The 18,811-nt window shown below is 38.6% G+C and overlaps 1 protein-coding gene and 1 pseudogene across 2 annotated transcripts in view; both read left to right on the top strand.

Annotated features, from left to right (window-relative positions):
* The window catches only part of AK9 (adenylate kinase 9), a 117,590-nt gene that overhangs the window by 15,459 nt on the left and 83,320 nt on the right, over positions 1 to 18,811 (top strand). For both annotated transcript variants that reach the window (XM_065888941.1, XM_065888940.1), the window contains 6 exons: positions 1,006 to 1,194; positions 3,482 to 3,610; positions 7,559 to 7,637; positions 12,386 to 12,480; positions 15,729 to 15,868; positions 15,949 to 16,129. In XM_065888941.1, the coding sequence (XP_065745013.1) occupies positions 1,006 to 1,194; positions 3,482 to 3,610; positions 7,559 to 7,637; positions 12,386 to 12,480; positions 15,729 to 15,868; positions 15,949 to 16,129 (813 nt within the window). The remainder of the gene's footprint in view (positions 1 to 1,005; positions 1,195 to 3,481; positions 3,611 to 7,558; positions 7,638 to 12,385; positions 12,481 to 15,728; positions 15,869 to 15,948; positions 16,130 to 18,811) is intronic.
* LOC136132300 (alpha-2-macroglobulin receptor-associated protein pseudogene) lies at positions 13,083 to 14,391 on the top strand (annotated as a pseudogene).

The following is an 18,811-nucleotide window of genomic DNA, read 5'->3' on the forward strand; positions in this document are numbered from 1 at the left end:
AGAATCACTGACAATGTTTGCTAAAATGTCTGAGCCTCACTCTAGATTTAATAAATCACAGGGGAAGCAGAAATCTTTTTTTTACGATCCTCTGTATACAGTTACACTCTAATGTTTGAGAACCACTACTATAGAACGTCATCCAGAGTTTATCATGAAAAATATTCAGAGCAGGATTTACAGCTCAAAACCTTAGTTTATCATTAATAATGTGTCACAGACCATGGGCTACAGATCAGAAGGCCTGGTCCCAAGTTGTAGTTTCCCCTCATGACATTGTGACCTTACCCTGCCAGAGCAGTCCTTCTCTGATCTGCAAAATGGCTTTAATCATATTGTATTACTTCTCTTACAGGGTTAGTTTAAGAATTGAGTAAAATATTACACTTGTGGAAGCACTTGAAATGATAAAATTACTCATAGACTTTGGTTCTGTCCTGTTTTACTATCCAGATTCAGTTTTCTCATTTACAAAATGAAAAGGTTAGACTAAACTAGATGACCTTTCAGGTCCCATTCATTGATGCTATTTTATGAAATACTTCATCCATAAAGCTGTAAATGATAGTAAATACTATAAATAAAAGACATATTTTTTTTGTCATAAGATTGTGGCTATTCCCCCTTTTTCATCCATTCTCAGCTTTTTCAAACTAATCTGACAGAATCCTCCTGTGTACCTTTGCTGACTAAATTGATTTTCTATTCTATTTCTCTGGCTCTTTCTACTGTTATTCTAACCCTCTTTTTTTTATTTTAATCTTAAAGCTTCTGATACTTTCTCACATGTGTTACTTTTGGGTAAAGAAAAGCGTTGTCATAGCAGAAAAGTTGTATCTTGTGCCTCTCTTGGTATATGATAAAATCTGATTCAAAATGCCATTTACAGTATTGAATTTGCTCAGGGTTTTGAGGAATTTGGGAGTTTAGATACTGCATAGTATGTGAATAGGAAGTAAAGACATATTCAAAATGTTTTATGTAATTACTAATGTTGTTCCTTAGTGTCCTGACTATGATTTATGCCAAAGAATTTCGGGGCAAAGGCAGCACAGTCGTACAGGATACATATTCACAAGAGATCAGTGGGATCCTGAAGTCATTGAGAATCTCAGGAAAAAGAAGAAAGAAGCCCAAAAGGAAGGAAAAGGAGAAGAGGAAAGGGAAGAGGAAGAAGAGCAAGAAGAAGAAGAGGTAATATCCCCATACCAGATACTACACTTTTAAACTGCTATCATTAAATTAAATGATAGTATAAATAATCAAAAAAATAGCAGCTACTAGAGAAAATTACACTTTCTTTAAGTTTTCATTTAGTCTGGAGGAAATAGCAAAAATATTTCATGTTTTCAAGAACCATTAGATCATAATGTAGAGGTCATCAAGTTTAAGGTCATCCTTCTTGTCAGTATGGAAGTCCTTCCATATCCTGACAGCTAATCTGTTTCATTTCATAGCAACAGAGTTACTGGTCACCTACTATGTGTCAAGCACTATGTAAGCTAGAGTGAGGAGTTAGAGCCATATAAGACAAGTGTAATATGGAGAAGAAGGTAGCCCAGTCAGAATCCAATTTATGAAGTTAGTATAACCCCGATTTCAAACTCTGACAAAGAGAGCACATGAAAATAAAGCTATAGCCCAATTTCACATATAATGTTGATACAACAATCCTAAATTCAGTACTAGTAAGCATAATGCAATAGGGCCTCAAAAGAATCTTCTACCATGACTTAATGAGGAAAATTGATATAAAGAAATCTGTTAATAGGTGACGGGTTGGATTTAGCCTACTGGGGTGGGACAGGTCATAGTTTGCCAGTCCTTGCCCTACTGAAATATACCTGTGATTTCTATTATAAATTTATTTATTTATAATGTTTTATAATTTAAAATAATTTCTATAATTTGTAAATTATTATGAATAAATACTATTTCTATTAGGGCCTAGACTCTGTGAAGTCAGATGTTAATTTGTAGATGGCTACATCGCAAATCATTTGTCTAGTGGAAAAGATAAGCCGCAAAAGCTACAGTTTTATTGCCCTGTAGGATATTAAGTAGGATAGCAAACTTTGCACTCTGATTTCAGTTATTATAGATACTTCAGCTTTGTCATCCTGCTGGTTCCCTCACTAATAGGTTAAATGAATTTTTGACATTCGCTCTTTCACTTAAGAGTAGATCTTAAGAGTTCTCATCACAAGAAAAAAACTGTAACTATGTATGGTGATGGGGGTTAACTAGATTTATTGTGATCATCTCACAATAGGTACAAATACAGTTGACCCTGGAACAACTCCAGGGTTGGGGCACGGACCCTCCATGCAGTTAAAAATCCAAGTTAACTTTACAATCCAACCTCCGTATCCGCGGCTCTACATCCTAACAACCGCAGATGATGTAGTAGTATGGTATTTACTATTGAAAAATATCCTCCTATAAGTGGACCCATGCAGTTCAAATTCACGTTGCCCAAAGATCAACTGTATTGAATCATTATATTGTACACCTGAAACTAATGTAACGTTATATGTCAATTACATCTCAATTTTAAAAAACTGTTAATATAAGACAGCCCATTTAAAAATATAAAATAATCTTCCCTGTGCAAATAAGGCATTAGATAATAGTCAGCATCTATATACCAGATTTTTTTAAAAAGGTAAACCTCACAGCAAATAGGAATAAAAGTGTGTCATTTTAGCCTGAATAAAGCATACCATTGTAATTAAGATAACAAATATGATAATAAGATAATAAATATGATATTGAATGCCTACCAGGCCTTGGGCTGAGAACTTTTACACATACTATTTCCTCTGCCTTGAAATATTCTTTCCCCAGAAATCTGTGTGGCTCTACTCAAATGTCACTTCTTCAGCGAACCCTTTCATGACCACCTTCTCCCATCACTCTCCATCTCCTCTCCTCTGCATCATCTTTCTTCTTAGCTCTTACAATCACAGCCTAACCTGTGATGTATTTATTTGTCTACTTATTTATACTCTGTCTTCCTCAATTGGGACATGTGCTCTCTGAGCCCCAGGGCTCAGTTCTGTTCTGTTCCCCAGTTTTGTTCTCTGTCATCTCTCAAGCTCCTAGAACAGTGTCTGGCACAGAGTAGGCACTTAAGCTTTACTAAATGAATTAATCAATGAATGAATGAGCTACAAGCTCAAGTATTCATAAAAAATCTAATTGCTTTGTCTCTAAAAATCTGATGTTATTCCTTTATTCTTCCCTACTTATTGGGGAGCAAAAAGAAATTAGTAAGTATCGAAGTGAATTTAAAGCTTTATTCCATCTGATTAAGGAACTTCAGGGGTGTTCTATCTCTCTAAAATAGAAATCCTGTTTCTAATCTGCCCTTCTCCCTTCTTCTCATCCCAAAAGGGCATCTAGGTATAAGGAGGGAGGGATATGACTTGTAAATAAAGTAACGATTAACATAAAGATATTTAACATCTTTTCCATTTAGGCATTTATTGCTGAAATGCAGGTGGTGGCTGAAATTCTTCAACATCTAGTTCAGAGGCCTGAGGATTATTTGGAAAATATCGAACACATTGTTAAATTTTATAAGGAAATAATTCTTCACCCTTTAGAAGTAAGAACAAGATATGTTGCTGAAAATGGGAATGTTGATATTTGTGTTTTATCCCTGAAATAACTTTCACATTTCTTCACTTCATGTATTATCTACCTGATTCTCCTCCTCTTGAGCTTGGTAAAATGCTATCAGAATAAGATTGCATTCCAAAAGCTGTTTCACAGAACAATATTATTTTACTCTTACAAAGCAGGAATGTTGCTGAAAATTGCATTTTTCAAAAGTCATTAGGGGAATTTGTTTATGGTTGGAGGTTGGAAAGTCCATGTCAAGAGATTGTTTTGTGAAAGCATTTACGGGTTTATCAAAACAAATGTACAGTTGAGGTGTATCTTTTATTCTAAAAGGAATTGTTAATTTAGTTAAATTGCAGTCTAAAGAAGAGCTATCCCAGACTGGTTTCTCTGTTTATCCCATTCAAAGATGATGATTTGCAAACATGATAAGGCCATTATATATTATAATAGGAAATTTTTAATTAAAATAGTTAGCATTTTAAAAGTATGATTACTGAAATTATGATTATTGAAAAGCATATTTTAATGGTTAAAAATCCAGGTCAGACTCTGCCCAATTTATGTTGGAGATTTATTCAACAAACACTTATTATCTGGTATTTGGCCAGATACCATGCTAAGCAATGGAAATACAAAGAAAATAAAAAACAGTCCTCAAACTACCTCTTCCCATCTGATAGAGAAACTAAAAGAATTGGTTTCATGCTATTTTATAATGTTTATATATTTTTAGAGACAAATGAGTGGATCATTTTCATCACCATTGCCCACCCCGCCCCCGCCAAAAAATGAGAACCAAACTGGTTTCTTTTTTTATTGAAATACAGTTGATTTACAATATTGTGTTAGTTTCAGGTGTACAGCATAATGATTCAGTACTTTTGTTTTCTTATGTATGACTTTGATTCCTCCCTTCTTCTTCTTCCATTCCCGGCCTTTCAACATAGCTTCTTAAGTGTAATTTACATGTCTATCCATAATATTCTTTCTCCTTCAACAAAAATATTCTACATATTCCTTAAGTGGCTGGCATTGGGTATCAAATAAAGCATAATTAATATCAGATTCAGAAGATTAGAAAACTATATTCATGGGCAGGGGGTTGGATAGGGACCAAGTCTCACATCCTAGCATCACCAATGCCCAGTGCAGTGCCCAAATTCTGGCAAGTGGTAAATGCTTAACAGATGGTCAGCTGAACAAGTGATGAGCTCACAAAGGAAAAAGAATGACAGCTTCCATTTCATTACATGTAAAGCTTCTGGAAATAAATTTTTAAAAAACACCTCACTCAAATAAAAAGATAACAAACTTGAAAAATATCCACATCAACTATGATAAAAGATTTAAAGCTTTGATATAGTAAAAGGTCATAGACTCACAGACATAGAGAACAGACAGGGTTAACAAAGGGGAGGGAGGGTGGGTGGGGGAGGGATGGAGTGGGAGTTTGGGGTTAGCAGATGCAAACCAGTGTATATAGAAGGGATAAATAACAAGGTCCTACTATATAGCACAGGGAACTATATCCAATATCCTGTGATAAACCACAATGGAAAAGAATATTAAAAATAGAATGTATATATATGTATAACTGAATCACTTTGCTGTACAGCAGAAATTAACACATTGTAAATCAACTATTCTTCAATTTTTTAAATGTGAAAAGAAAGGTCATAGAAATGATTTTTCTAAAACCTGTAAGGTCTTACCCTCCCGATGATAAATGGGCAAGAAATATGAGCAGACAATTCACAAAAATGAAAGACAAAAGAGTAACAGCCTATAGAAAAGTGTTCAGCTTTACTGATAATAAAGAAAGGCTAATCTAAATTAAGAGATATTTCCATGATCAAATTTTAAAAGATGAACAAGGAATAAGAATTACTAATTCTACCAAGTATATATGGTAAAGCACACACTCTCATACCCTGCTGAAAGGAATAGAAATTAGTATGGTGGGTTTTAGACAGCTTGTCTGAAAAAAGCCCAGAAGTGGAAAAGTTCTAAGCCCTACAGCAAAGCATAGATAAAGAATCGAGTGCCCTGGTGCCAGCAGAGGAAGAATTTCAAAGCCAAGAACCTAGACGTTAGGCCTAGGTGATGCTTGCTGAATAGTATATAGCTTGCCTTGTAAGGTAATTCCAAGGTGCTGGTGTGTGTGGAGGGAGGTGGGAGAGCCTTCAAAGGTAGGAGCCTGCAATTCCAGTCTCCTCTGACCTGGCTGAGATGTCAATTCACTTGGAAGGCCAATACCACCAAAATCCAGTGTTCCTTCAAAAGACATGAGGAAAGCAAGTGGGAGCAAAGTAACCTGCATCATTTTCTGGCTTATATCCTACTTCAGGGGTAATCCAAGGCTAAGTCCTCATTCTCGCCTGTCTTCGAATCCCACCTTGACTCCCGGTCGGACCTGGTATAGAATCTTTAGCCTTAGGATTGTTCCTACCCTTAGACTTAGTAAGTCCATTCTTAAGAATCTAGCTTAAGGAAAGTATATGAAATGCAGAAAAGCATAATGTACTTCCTTGTTCAGAACATGGTTATTTATGGTTAAATAAATAATGCAGACATAATGTGCCTTCTGTCTAGAAGAAAAGAAATACTTAGAACCTGACCTTGCGCAGTATTATGAAAGACAAAATGTACTGGACATTTAAGGAGATGATTTTGTTCAGACGATTGCAACAGAGAGAATGTTCATTAAGGAGGACTTTCTCAAAGAAAAATAAGGGGGCTGGGGTTTTATGGAGGCAGGTAAACAAGGGAGCTATCCTCAGGTCCTATGGAAATCATGAAAAAAGATGGAGATGGATCTTATCTGAGTCTTTGAGGAAAGGTGGAGGTGGGTCTTATCTCCCCACCATCCCTACTTTCTGGGAACACAAGACTCAGATACAGTTCAACATTGCCAATGTCAAAAAATAAAATCTCGGGGCTTCCCTGGTGGCGCAGCGGCTGAGAATCTGCCTGCCAATGCAGGGGACACGGGCTCGAGCCCTGGTCTGGGAAGATCCCACATGCCGCGGAGCAACTGGGCCCGTGAGCCACAACTACTGAGCCTGCGCGTCTGGAGCTTGTGCTCCACAACAAGAGAGGCCGCGATAGTGAGAGGCCCGTGCACCGCGATGAAGAGTGGCCCCCGCTCACCGCAACTAGAGAAAGCCCGCGCACAGAAACGAAGACCCAACACAGCCAAAAATAAATAAATAAAATTTAAAAAAAAAAAATAAAAAAAAAATAAAATCTCTTGGATTTTAGATTTTAATAGTAAAAAAAATAGTGGAAGAAAATTTATAAGAATATTAATATATCCTTGAGATAGAGAAAATCTAATTTAAGCAAGGAAGGAAATCCAGAAACAATGAGAACAGATTTCATCATAAAAATATTTTATATTGCAAAAGATACCATAAACAAAGTCAAAAGATAAATCATAGAAAGGCAAAACATTTACAAACCATATGGCAAATAAGGGCTAAAGATTCTCCATGAATGTTATGCAGAAGAAAGAGTCTAACGGAAAATTGCGCAGAGGTTATGGTTTGGCAGTTTACAGAGAAGGATATCTGGATACTGAACATCACCCACAGCCAGGGGAATAAAAAGTGAAATGAACCAACCTCATTCTTCAGCTAGCAGTTTGGTAGAAATTATTCTATGAATACATACAGAGAGATAGATGCCCCAAAACACTTCTGTTGGAAAGACTCTAAGACTTCACTGTAGAGAAAAATGGAAAAAACAGAAAGAGGAAAATTCAAGGTAAGACTAGTTTAGGCTTTTGTAAAAGCTCTCCTGAAAATAACATCTATTATGTCAAGTATAAAGCAAATAATTTAGCTTTAAATATTTTTCATGGTATATTAAGATTCTGATCTTTTGCCAATGATCTTGAATGATGAGGCTTGTGTTTGATCATCTGCAGGAAGTAATGGCTGAACACGATTCCCAGTATCTCATTGAGCTAGACGGAAATAAGCCCCCAGAGGAGCTCTTCACGGTAAGTGCAATGCTCAGTAAGAATATGCCACAGTTTGGAAAATCGAAAAAGTATCAACTGGATTATACTTATTTTAATAAATATCATTAATAGATTTACTTTTTTAATACCATTTATTTTTGAAAAATTCATCTTGACACTTAAAATTTTGATGTGGTATTTATTCATCTGTCCATATTTAAATCAAAACTGCATTTGAATTTAAAATCTCTGTGTGACCAAAAGTGCCTCAAAGAAAAGGAAAAGCAGGTAACAGCCAATAGACACAGGACACAATGCTTAACATGAGCCATAGGGAAATGCAAACCAAAGCTATAATGAGATACCATTTCAAATCCACTAAGATGGCTAAAATTAAAAACAGAAAACAAAACAGACAATAAATAACAAGTGTTGGTGAGGATGTAGAAAAATTGGAACACCTGTACATAGTTGGTAGGATTGTAAATGGTGTGGCCACTTTGGAAAACAGTTTGGCAGTTCCTCAAAAGGTTAAACATGGAGTTACCACATGACTCAGCAATTCGTGTCCTAGGTATATACCCAAAAGAATTGAAAATAGGTGTTCAAATGAAAATTTGTGCATGAATATTCATAGCAGCACTATTCACAATAGCTGAAAGGTAGAAACAACACAAATGTCCATTAACTGATGAATGGATAAATAAAATGTGGTATACTCATACGATGGAATATTATTCAGCAATAAAAAGGAATGAAGTATTGACACATGTTACAACATGGATGAATCTTGAACACAGGCTAAGTAAAGAAAAGTTACAAAAGATCACATATCATATGATTCCATTTACATGAAATGTCCAAAATAGGCAAATCTACAAAGACAAAAAGTGGATAAGTGGTTCCTTAGTGGCAGGGGGTGGGGGGCGTGGGTTTACCACTGTGGGAGATCCCAGGATAAGTGTGGAGTGACTACTAATGGGTATATGGTATATTTTGGGGGTGATGAAAATGTTCTAGGATTAATTGTGGTGATGGTTGCACAATTCTGAATATTCTAAAAACCATTTAATTGTACACTTTAAATGGATGAATTATATGGTATATGAATTATATCTCAATAAAGCTTTTTTTAAACAGAATATATGCATATTTGAAAATACAATATTATTTTCACTATTAAATGACAATGAGGGGAAATAGTTTCCATACTTATTATAAACAAATGCTGAGTATCTTTTATAAATATTTTAAAACTTCTGATATTTCAATAGGAAAAAAGCAAATATCCCGATAGAAAAAACAGGCAAAGGGCATGCGCAGGTAATTTAGCAAGAAATGTCTAATAATATATTTTTTTAAACTTCTATAATCATATTATTAGTCAAAGAAATGCAAACAGCACAAAGAATAAAAAGCAGCATTTTCTTAGCAGATTTAACAAATTTATCCAATATCCAGGATTGTGGGGAGGGTTTGTGAAATGCTCTTATACCGTTTCAGTAGGAGCATACAGGGCACAATCTTCCTGGAAAATAATACGGCATATATGTATCCAAAAGATTTTTTTTTTTTTTTTTTGCGGTATGCGGGCCTCTCACTGTTGTGGCCTCTCCCGCTGCGGAGCACAGGCTCCGGACGCACAGGCTCAGCGGCCATGGCTCACAGGCCCAGCCGCTCCGCGGCATGTGGGATCTTCCCGGACCAGGGCACGAACCCGTGTCCCCTGCATTGGCAGGAGGACTCTCAACCACTGTGCCACCAGGGAAGCCCCAAAAGATTTTTTTTTATGTCTATCATCTGTCCAAAGAGGCCCAATTTCTAGTAATTTATTCTAAGGAAATACATGGAGATATACAGAAAGATTTTTGTTCAAGATGTTTATGATCACAAAAAAAGCAAAAAATGTTTGGGAAAGGGGTTTTTTTAAATGTGTGAATTTGAAAGACTAATGCATGATTTTTGGCGAAAACATAATAGTAATTCTTCTGTTTATGGTAACCATACTAAATACATCATTTAAATATATTTCATGTGATAACTTCCCACTTAGAATGTAAGGAAGAGAAGGTACTTTTTTTTCCCCCAAAATGTAAATATCTTCATTCTTTTTTTTTAAACTGAGGTATAATTGACATACAACATTATATTAGTTTCAGGTATACAACATAATGGTTCGATATTTGTAGATACTGTGAAATGATCACCACAATAAGTCTAGCTAACATCTGACACCATACATAAAGAATTTTTTTTCTTATGATGAGAACTTTTAAGATGTATTCTCTTAGCAACTTTCAAATAGGCAATATAGTACTATCAACTATAATCACCATGCTGTACACTACATCCCCAGGGCTTATTTATTTTATAACTGAAAGTTTATATTTTTGAATTCCTTCAACCATTTTGTCTACCTCCCATCCTCCACCCCCCACCTCTGGTAGCCACCAATCTGCTTTCTGTATCTATAAGCTTGTGCCTTTTTGTAAAATATCTGCATTCTGATTTAAAAGTTATACACACTCATGGTTTTAAAATAACCAGAAAACACAAAAGTACAAAATACAAAAATAATACAAAATAATATGCATCATAAAAATACAAAAATATACATTACATAAAAAAATAAAAGCAAAAAATATACAGTCCAATACAAAATAATACAAAAATACATTACCTTCTTCTTAAACACCTAATAGGTGTGCAGCATTATGATAAGCTCTAGGGATACAGATGGGAAGGGGTCAGAGAAGTCCCTCCCCTCACACAGTATCCAATATGTTGGGGGAAAATAAATATTTCAAGGGCAGTTTGTGTTATAATCTGGGAGGTACAAGGTACTATAGGAGCTCATGGCAAAAGGACAGGACCTAATCTCGTGAGGAAGGCCATGTGTCTGTAATTATTTCTAAATTGAAACTCTAAGGATGAGTAAGAATTAGACTGTGAGGGCTGGTGAGGGGAGGAAGGTGGGACAGTGTTCCAGGCTGAGGGAAGGGTCTGTGTGAAGCCCCAGAGGCAAAAAAAGAGCCTAGTGAGTTCTAGGAAATGAATGAAGGACTGGAAGATGGAGGAGTTTTTAGGGGGATGGAGTAGGAGTGGAGTAGTGCCAAAACTAGGAATAAGCAGGGGTTGCAGCAAGAAAGGCCTCATAAGCCACGTTGAAGAGTTTAGACCTCATCATGAGAGAGTGGGCTGCCAGTGAAAGGTTTTAAGCCAGAGAGTAAAATGCTTCTACTTCCATTTAAGAAAGATCACTCAGACTGCAATGCAAAGGAAAAACTGAGGAGAAGCAGGTTGGTGGGAGGAAGACTAGTTCTGACTTTTGCAGCACATCAGATAAGAGATGGTGGTCTAACCTAGGGTAATGACTGTGGGAATGGACAGAAGACAGACCTGGGAGCTACTTAATGTAGGAGGACAGGGAGAGAGAAAAGTCAGGAGCAATGCCCAGATTTTTAGTTTGATATGGCTGGTGGCCACATAAGTAATAATGCTGGTGGTGCAACCAAATTAGGGAGAAGCTCCGCACTTAGAATATGCTCTTGCCAAGATCATCCGTGATCTCCTGATCAAAGCCAGTAGTGACTATTTGGTCTTCATCTAATTCACCTAGAAGCAATATTTGACCCAGCTCATCACTTCTTCCTTCCTGCTCCTTTCTTCCCTTGTCTTCTGGGACCCCACACTACTATAGCTCATTCTACCTCTACACTCTACATCTCTAACCTCTAGAGTTGGAGGATCCCAGAACTCATTCCTTGAGCACTCTTCTCTGTCTACCCTCATTTCTTAGGAGACTTCATCCAACCCAATGGCTTTAAATACCTTCTAAATGCTGGCAACTCTTAAATTCATATTACTATACCAGACCTTTCCCCTGAATTTCACACTTGTATAATCAACTGCTACTAAATATATCCAATATATCCTATTGGATGTATAATTGTCATCTCAGATTAAATGTGCAAGATAAAACTCCTGATCCGCCATCACCACCACCCTGCCCCAAATACACTCCTCCCACAGTTCTCCCCTCTCAGTATATGTCACATCATCCTTCCAGCTGCTCCTCTCTTTTTCTCATATCCCACATCCAACCCATCAGCATATACAGCAGGCTTCTTCTTCAAAATATATCCAGAATTTGACTACTTTTTACAACCTGGGACACACTTTCCTCAAGGTAAAGGGCAGAAGTTCCAACAGGCCTGGTTGAAACTTCCCAAGCCTATTAAGGCCCCGGCCAGCAATGGCACCCTTACACTTCTGCCCACTTTCTATTGGCCAGAACAAGTTACATGGAGAAGCTCAATACCAATGAGATAAGGATTCTCACATAAATTAGGGAATTAACAAGGGAAGGGCATGAATATTTGGGGACCAAAGGGTAGACTCTCATGGGTTGAATTGTGTCCCCAAAAATATATGTTGAGGAGCTAACCTTCAATACCTGTAAGTGTGACTTCATTTGGACATAAGATCTTTTCAGATGTAATCAAGTTAAGGTGAGGCCATAGTGAATTAGGATTGGTCCTAATCCAATATGGCTGGCATCCTTATAAGAGAAGAGACGCATGAACACAGGGAGAAAATGGCTATGTCACAACAGAGGCAGAGATTGGAGTGATGCATCTACAAGCCAAGCAATACCAAACATTGCTGGCAAACTACCAGAAGCTAGGAAGAACAAGGAAGTATTCTACTCATGAGCTCATGACTTTTTCAGGACATTTGAGATGTTCAAATGCCAATGTATTAAAAGACTTGTTCTTTAAATTTAGACAGTTATGGATCGACTTAAATATCTGAACCTAAAAAGAGCAGCTGTTTTAACCAAACTTCAGAGTGCAGAGGAAGGAATTAATGACACGATGGAAAATGTAAGTTATTTTTAACTGTTTGAAAGTCTACCCTTTCACTATATGTTGTGACCTTAATTTGTATCCTTTCAAGGTTTAAAAGGCTCTCAGGATACCTTTTATAAAAACGGATTTGATTTTTGGGAAGCTGTAATATTGGCACAATATTCTTGTAGACACTAAACACAACAAAAGTTTTGAAACAAAGAAAGACAATAAAATCAGAACAATCAACCACAGGAATAATAAAAAATAAAGAAACCCAAGTTCAGTTTCAAAATTTTGCAGCACCGAAGAAAGCAAAGACATAAAAGCCCTCAACTCTATACTCATTCATTTCCCCAATCATTCAACCAATTTTTAAAATAACTACTGTGTTTCTGGCCCTGATTGTATTGTGGATGTGATGGTGATCAAATTATAATTGCCAAGTGCTAAAAGGGCTACCAGGACTTTTAAGTGGAGGATTTGATCTATTCTGGGAAGTTTAGATTCACCTATAAAAATAGAAATAAAAAAACTAATACCAGAATCATAGATATTATAATTCAAATAAATTATGGAAATAAATTTAAGGAAAGAGGTCATTTTGTTATCCTGTACTGTGTAATCCCTAGATCTTAATGGCTGAATATAGCTGGAATATGTAACACGAACTGGTGCTGAAGAGGAGGAAAGGTGGGCCTGATGCACACAGAAGCTCTGTACTGAGTCACTTCTAGGTCATAACTGAAGGGAAAATTTAAAGTATTCAGAAAACCTGGGGGCTTTTCCGACCCGCAATTGCCTGGGTCTCGGCTTCCAGAGAAGGAAGACAGCATCGCGGAGGGTCCGAGCTGCGCTGCGCGAGCTCCGGCGACGACTGCCACTGCCGCCGCCGCCGCCGCCGCCGCCGCCGCCTCCCGGGCCTGGCGGGCCGCCGGCCACGGCGGCAAGTTCTCGCGGGATAAGAATGAGCCCGCGCAGCCCTCGGAGCGCGAGCCCGGGTCGGCTGTAGTTCCGCCAGGAGAAGCAGAATCAGCTGTGGGGGAAGGCCAAGCGGCTTAATCTTTCTCCTGTGAAATTGTCCGAGCTCCATGCTGATCAAGATACAAGCTTGAGCTTCAAGATACATACGCGAAAGGGACGAGTTCAAGAGGAAGAGATTGAAGGCTGAAGGCTTAGATGAAGATGGAGAGAAAGAAGCAAAACTTATCAGCAGTCTCAACGTTATCCTGGCCAAGTGTGGTCAGGACGGGAGAAACGACGCCCAGGCCGGCTGTGAGCAGCAACGTCCTCAGCCCCGGCACCGAGGACCACAGCCTGGAGGACCCCCGGCTGGAGAAGCTGTGGCACAAGGCGAAGACCTCCGGGAGGTTTTTCAATGAGGAACTGGACCAGTCGTGGTGGGAGTTTCAGCATCACAGGGAGAAGGTCCAGGAGAATAAGGTCCTTCTGGAGACCCTGAGCGGGACAGAAGAAATTAAGGAAAACGTTGTCAGTCCCGCCGACGTGACCCACAGCCAGGAGGACGTGCTGCAGAGCAGACATGCCGAGTGAAGGACAGGCTGCGGGACATCAGCCAGGACTTCGACCACCTACAGGAAGTCGGCCACCGGGGCTGCGGCGCCAAGGCAGAGTTCGACAAGCCCCAGGTGATGGATCTGTGGGACCTGGCCAGGTCAGCCAACTTCACAGAGAAGGAACTGGAATCCTTTTGGGAAGAGCTCAAGCACTTTGACACCGAAATCGAAAAGCATAACCACTATCAGAAGCAGCTGGAAATTTCTCATCACGAACAAGCACGTGGTTGGCCACCGGGAGCGCAGCAGGCACGGAACAGAGAGATACGCCTTGTTGGAGGAGAAGACCAAGGAGCTAGGCTACAAGGTAAAGAAATACTGACAAAATCTGTCCAGCCGGGTCTCCAGAGCTCACCACAACGAGCTCTGAGGGCCTAGGGAGCTACACACAAAAGTGTGTAGCTGCGGCTGCTACATACATCTGCTTTCTAGTTGACAAAAGTGTATAGCTGCGGCTGCTTAGCTGTCAGCTCCTCTGGTCTCTTCTCCCAGTCTCTGTGTCCTCGTGAGTTCATTTCTTTTTTCATTCCTCTGCTGTCATTTTTGCAAGGTTTTAGGAAAAAAGCAAACACAAATGCATGTGTTCAGTCTGCCTTTAACCAGAGACAGTCATGATCATTTTTTCGGCTGTGATATCAAACTCATTTGAAAGCTCATCTTTTCATCACCCCTCAGCCCCCGCTAGATATGTAGCCTCGGGGGCTCAAAGTTGAGAGAGGAGCATGGTCTGCTATTCACACACTTTCTCCAAGTTTGGACAGGAAATAGGGATGATAAGGAAAAAGTGCCTGCTTCCTGACTTAACTGGGTACATTTCAGTCCCTAGCTCATTGTCTGTGGACTCATGGAGAAGGGTGGTAGCCAAATGTGCCCCACCGTCAAGTTTCTCAGTGTCATTCAGCTCCCCTAAGCATTGACAGTTTCCTTCCCATCTAGCTTCTTCCAGCCTTCAGGTGGGGACATCCATGCAACATCCCCACAACCAGCATGCCTCTTTGCTCTCATATACTGCAGCAGTGCAGGCAAGACCAGAGCTTCCATTCTCATCTGTCCTCCACAGTCAGCTCTGGAACCAGCAATACATGTGAGATCCATGTCTGAAGGTGGGAGGGAGCCAGCCTGGACCTGTCCCCCTAGCAGTTGCCTACCATGTTGTTTCCCTCCAGTTCTCTTGTCCCCGCCAAGGTAGCGCTAGGACAGTGACCCTCTCAGCAGTCTGCAGTCGGTAGAGAAGTGGTTCTTAGCTACTCTGCCCGTGACGAACGGAGGATTGCTGAGGGAGACTTTACATTTAAGAAGAATGAAACAGCTAAGTCAATGCAAATCTGTATGTAACATCTTCCTATTTTAAAACTTATGTAAATTAGCTAAGGTTCTGGTATGTTTTCAAACCTTTTCAATAAGAATTTTTCAGAATCTGTTTCCTAAAACAGATAATAGAAAATGCTCTATCTACCTTATGCTCATTCTACCCTACAAGAGAAAATGCTCAGTAAAATTTAAACAAGGTCTTAAAACGGAAATGAAAACTATTTGTCTTATTAAATTTTGGACAAGTACAGAATGGTTGCAATTGAGAAAAAACCCAAAATTTCCTTTATGAATTATTTCTTAAATAGTAGAACATGATCAAATAAGAAATGAAGTAATAATGTGAATTTCAGCCAAACTTATGCCCACATTTTTAATGTTGTTTGCTATTAACAGGATGAGCTGTTCCGTACTCTTGCAGCTTGTAAACTTATTGCACCAAGATACAGATGGCAGAGAAGCAGATGGGGACATACATGTCCGGTGACTTTAAAAGAAGGTAACATTTTTCAAGGATTGCCAGATTTTTCTGTGAGGTAAGTAAGATTTTCAGAATTTAATTTAAAAACTTGCCCATACCTCTTTTCAGTTGTTTATGATAATGTCATTTTTTAAGTTTTCTAGGTAAAATATACTGTCTTTCATCAGAAGAAGCATTAAAAACATTTTTATTGAACCCACGTCCCTATCTTCTTCCACCTATGCCAGCACCACCATTTAAAGTGTTCATATTTGGACCTCAGTCTTCAGGGAAAACGACACTTAGCAATTTGCTTGCAAAACATTACAAAGGAAAGGTAACTACTTAGCTAGCTACCTAGCTAGCTTTCTACCTCTCTATACTTCGTTATACTTTGTGGGATTTTAGGACTTTTAGGACTTGTACTCAGTTTTCTTTTTTTTTTAAACCCCCCAAACTCCAGCTTTAATAAATCATTCTTCTGATGCAGCCTGGTAGGTGTTTCTTTCTTCTTTTTTTGTTTTAAGTTAAAAAAATTTTTTTAGCCGCACAGCGTAGCTTGTGGGATCTTAGTTCCCTGACCAGTGATTGAACCTGGGCCCTCAGCAGTGAAAGCACCGAGTCCTAACTGCTGGACCGCCAGGGAATTCCCTGTGCTCAGCTTTCTTAATTTTATACTGTCAACTGGGTAATTGTTCCACTGGGCTTGGAGTGGGGAAGGCATCTTCCTCGATGCTTTAGTGCAGCTTCCAGACCATAGCCACTCCCGAAAGTCCCCAGATTTGACTGCTATGTCATGCAGACTGTGCCACCCATTACCTTTCTTGGTTTCACTCATCTCCTGTTCCCTGGGTTACACTCCTCCTGGCCCACCGACCCTTCCTCCACACACTCATGCCTGTCATCATTCTTGGTGATTTCACTATCTACAAAGATGACCCTCCCAACACATTGACCTGACAGTTCCTTGACCTCTCCCCTCAGTGATCTTATTCTCCACCCTCGGTAAGTGAAGAGAAATTACTTTTAGCTTAGACCAGAGTGATAGCAGTAGAGGTGGTAAGAAGTGGACAGATTTGGGATATAACTTGAAGATAGAGCCAAAGGATTTGATGAGGGATTGGAATGTAGAGGAATTATATGAAGGCCAGTGTGGCTGGAGCATGTAGTGTGAAAGGAGGAACAGCACAAGGTGGAGATGGCTGAAGATGTAGTCAGACAGTGCAGGCCCTGGGAAGGAGTTTGAATTTATTCCAAATGCTGTTAAATTCTTTTAAACACAGGGGTAACATTTCCTACTTGCTTTTAACTTTTTTATTGTAAAATATGACAAACATACAGAAAAGTGAAGCTCATTGAGATATCACAAAACAAACCCCATGTAACCACAACCTAGGTCAGACACGGAACCCCAGAAGCCGCCTTATGCCTCTTTCTAATATCAGTCCTCTTACTCCTTCCACAAAGGTAACCACTGCCCTGAACTTTATAATACTCACTTCTGTACTTTTCTTTTATGGTTTTACCATGTAAGCACACATTCAAATACCATAGATTAGCTTTGCATAATTTTTTAACTTTATGGACTTAAAACAGTTTATGTTTTTTGTGTCTGGCTTCTTTCACTTAACATTATAATTGTGATATTTATGCATGTTATAGCTATAGCTTATTTTTATTGTTTTATTGTATTCTATTGATTGAATTATATTATGATTTATTATCCATTTGAGTGTCAATAAAACTTAGGTTGATCCAGTTTGGGGAATTGTGAATAACATTGCTATAAACAATCTTGTACCTGTTTCTTGGTGTATACATGCATATCTTTATATAGTTTGAAGGTATATCTAGGAGTAAAATTTCTGGGACATAAGGTATACATACATAGTCAACTTGTGTAGAAAATGCCAAACTGTTTTCAAGACCAGTTCTACCAATTTACTATCCTACCAGCAGTGTATGAGAGTTCTACATTCCTGCCAACTTTTGTTATGGTCAGTCTTTCTTATTTTAGCCATCCTAGTGGATATATCTCACTGAGGTTTTAATTTGCATTTCCCTGATGACTAATGAGGTTCAACATTTTTTCATATGTTATTCAGACATTCACTTTTTGAAGTGTTTGTTCACTTTGTTCAAGCCTCTTGCCCATTTTTAACTTTTTTGCATATTATTGGTAGGAGCTCCTTATGTTGTCTATGTACAGATTTTTTTATTATAAACATTATGAATATTTTCTAATAAACATTATGAATATTTTCTACCACTCTGTGGTTTGCCATTTCCCTTTTTATTTTTATTTATTTATTTATTTTTTTGCGGTACGCGGGCCTCTCACTGTTGTGGCCTCTCCCATTGCAGAGCACAGGCTCCAGACGCGCAGGCTCAGTGGCCATGGCTCACGGGCCTAGCTGCTCCGCAGCATGTGGGATCTTCCCAGACCGGGGCACGAACCCGTGTCCCCTGCATCGGCAGGCAGACTCTCAACCACTGCGCCATGAGGGAAGCCCCCATTTCCCTTTTTAAATGAAAAATGCACCATACTATATTCACTTAAAGTAAGTCATTGAGTCCTGCCTACACTAAAGAAGAGGGGAATTAGGCTTCACCTTCTGAAGAAAGGAATATTAAAGCATTTGTGGACATGTTTTAAGACCATCACAGTATGTGTCAGACAAAAGAATTATAATTTTAAAATGTAAAAAGTTTTTACAAATCAATATGTAAAAGCCCCAATGGAAAATGATAGCAAACAGGCAGTTCACAAAATAGTTGATCCAAATAGCCATTACACATGAGAAAAGGAGTATCACTTTGATAACCAGGGAGAGGCCAAAAAAAAACAGATATATGTCATGTCAATCTCACTGTTGAAAAATCATATTAACAACCAGTATTGATATGTGGCTAGGATTGGGAAAGTACATTCTCATACATTGCTGGTTAGGGTATAATCATTAGGGATAGCAGTTGGAAATACATATAAAAGCCTAAAATCTATACATATCCTTTGAAC

This window comes from Phocoena phocoena, chromosome 12 (genome assembly GCF_963924675.1).
Source record: "Phocoena phocoena chromosome 12, mPhoPho1.1, whole genome shotgun sequence".
NCBI lineage: Eukaryota > Metazoa > Chordata > Mammalia > Artiodactyla > Phocoenidae > Phocoena > Phocoena phocoena.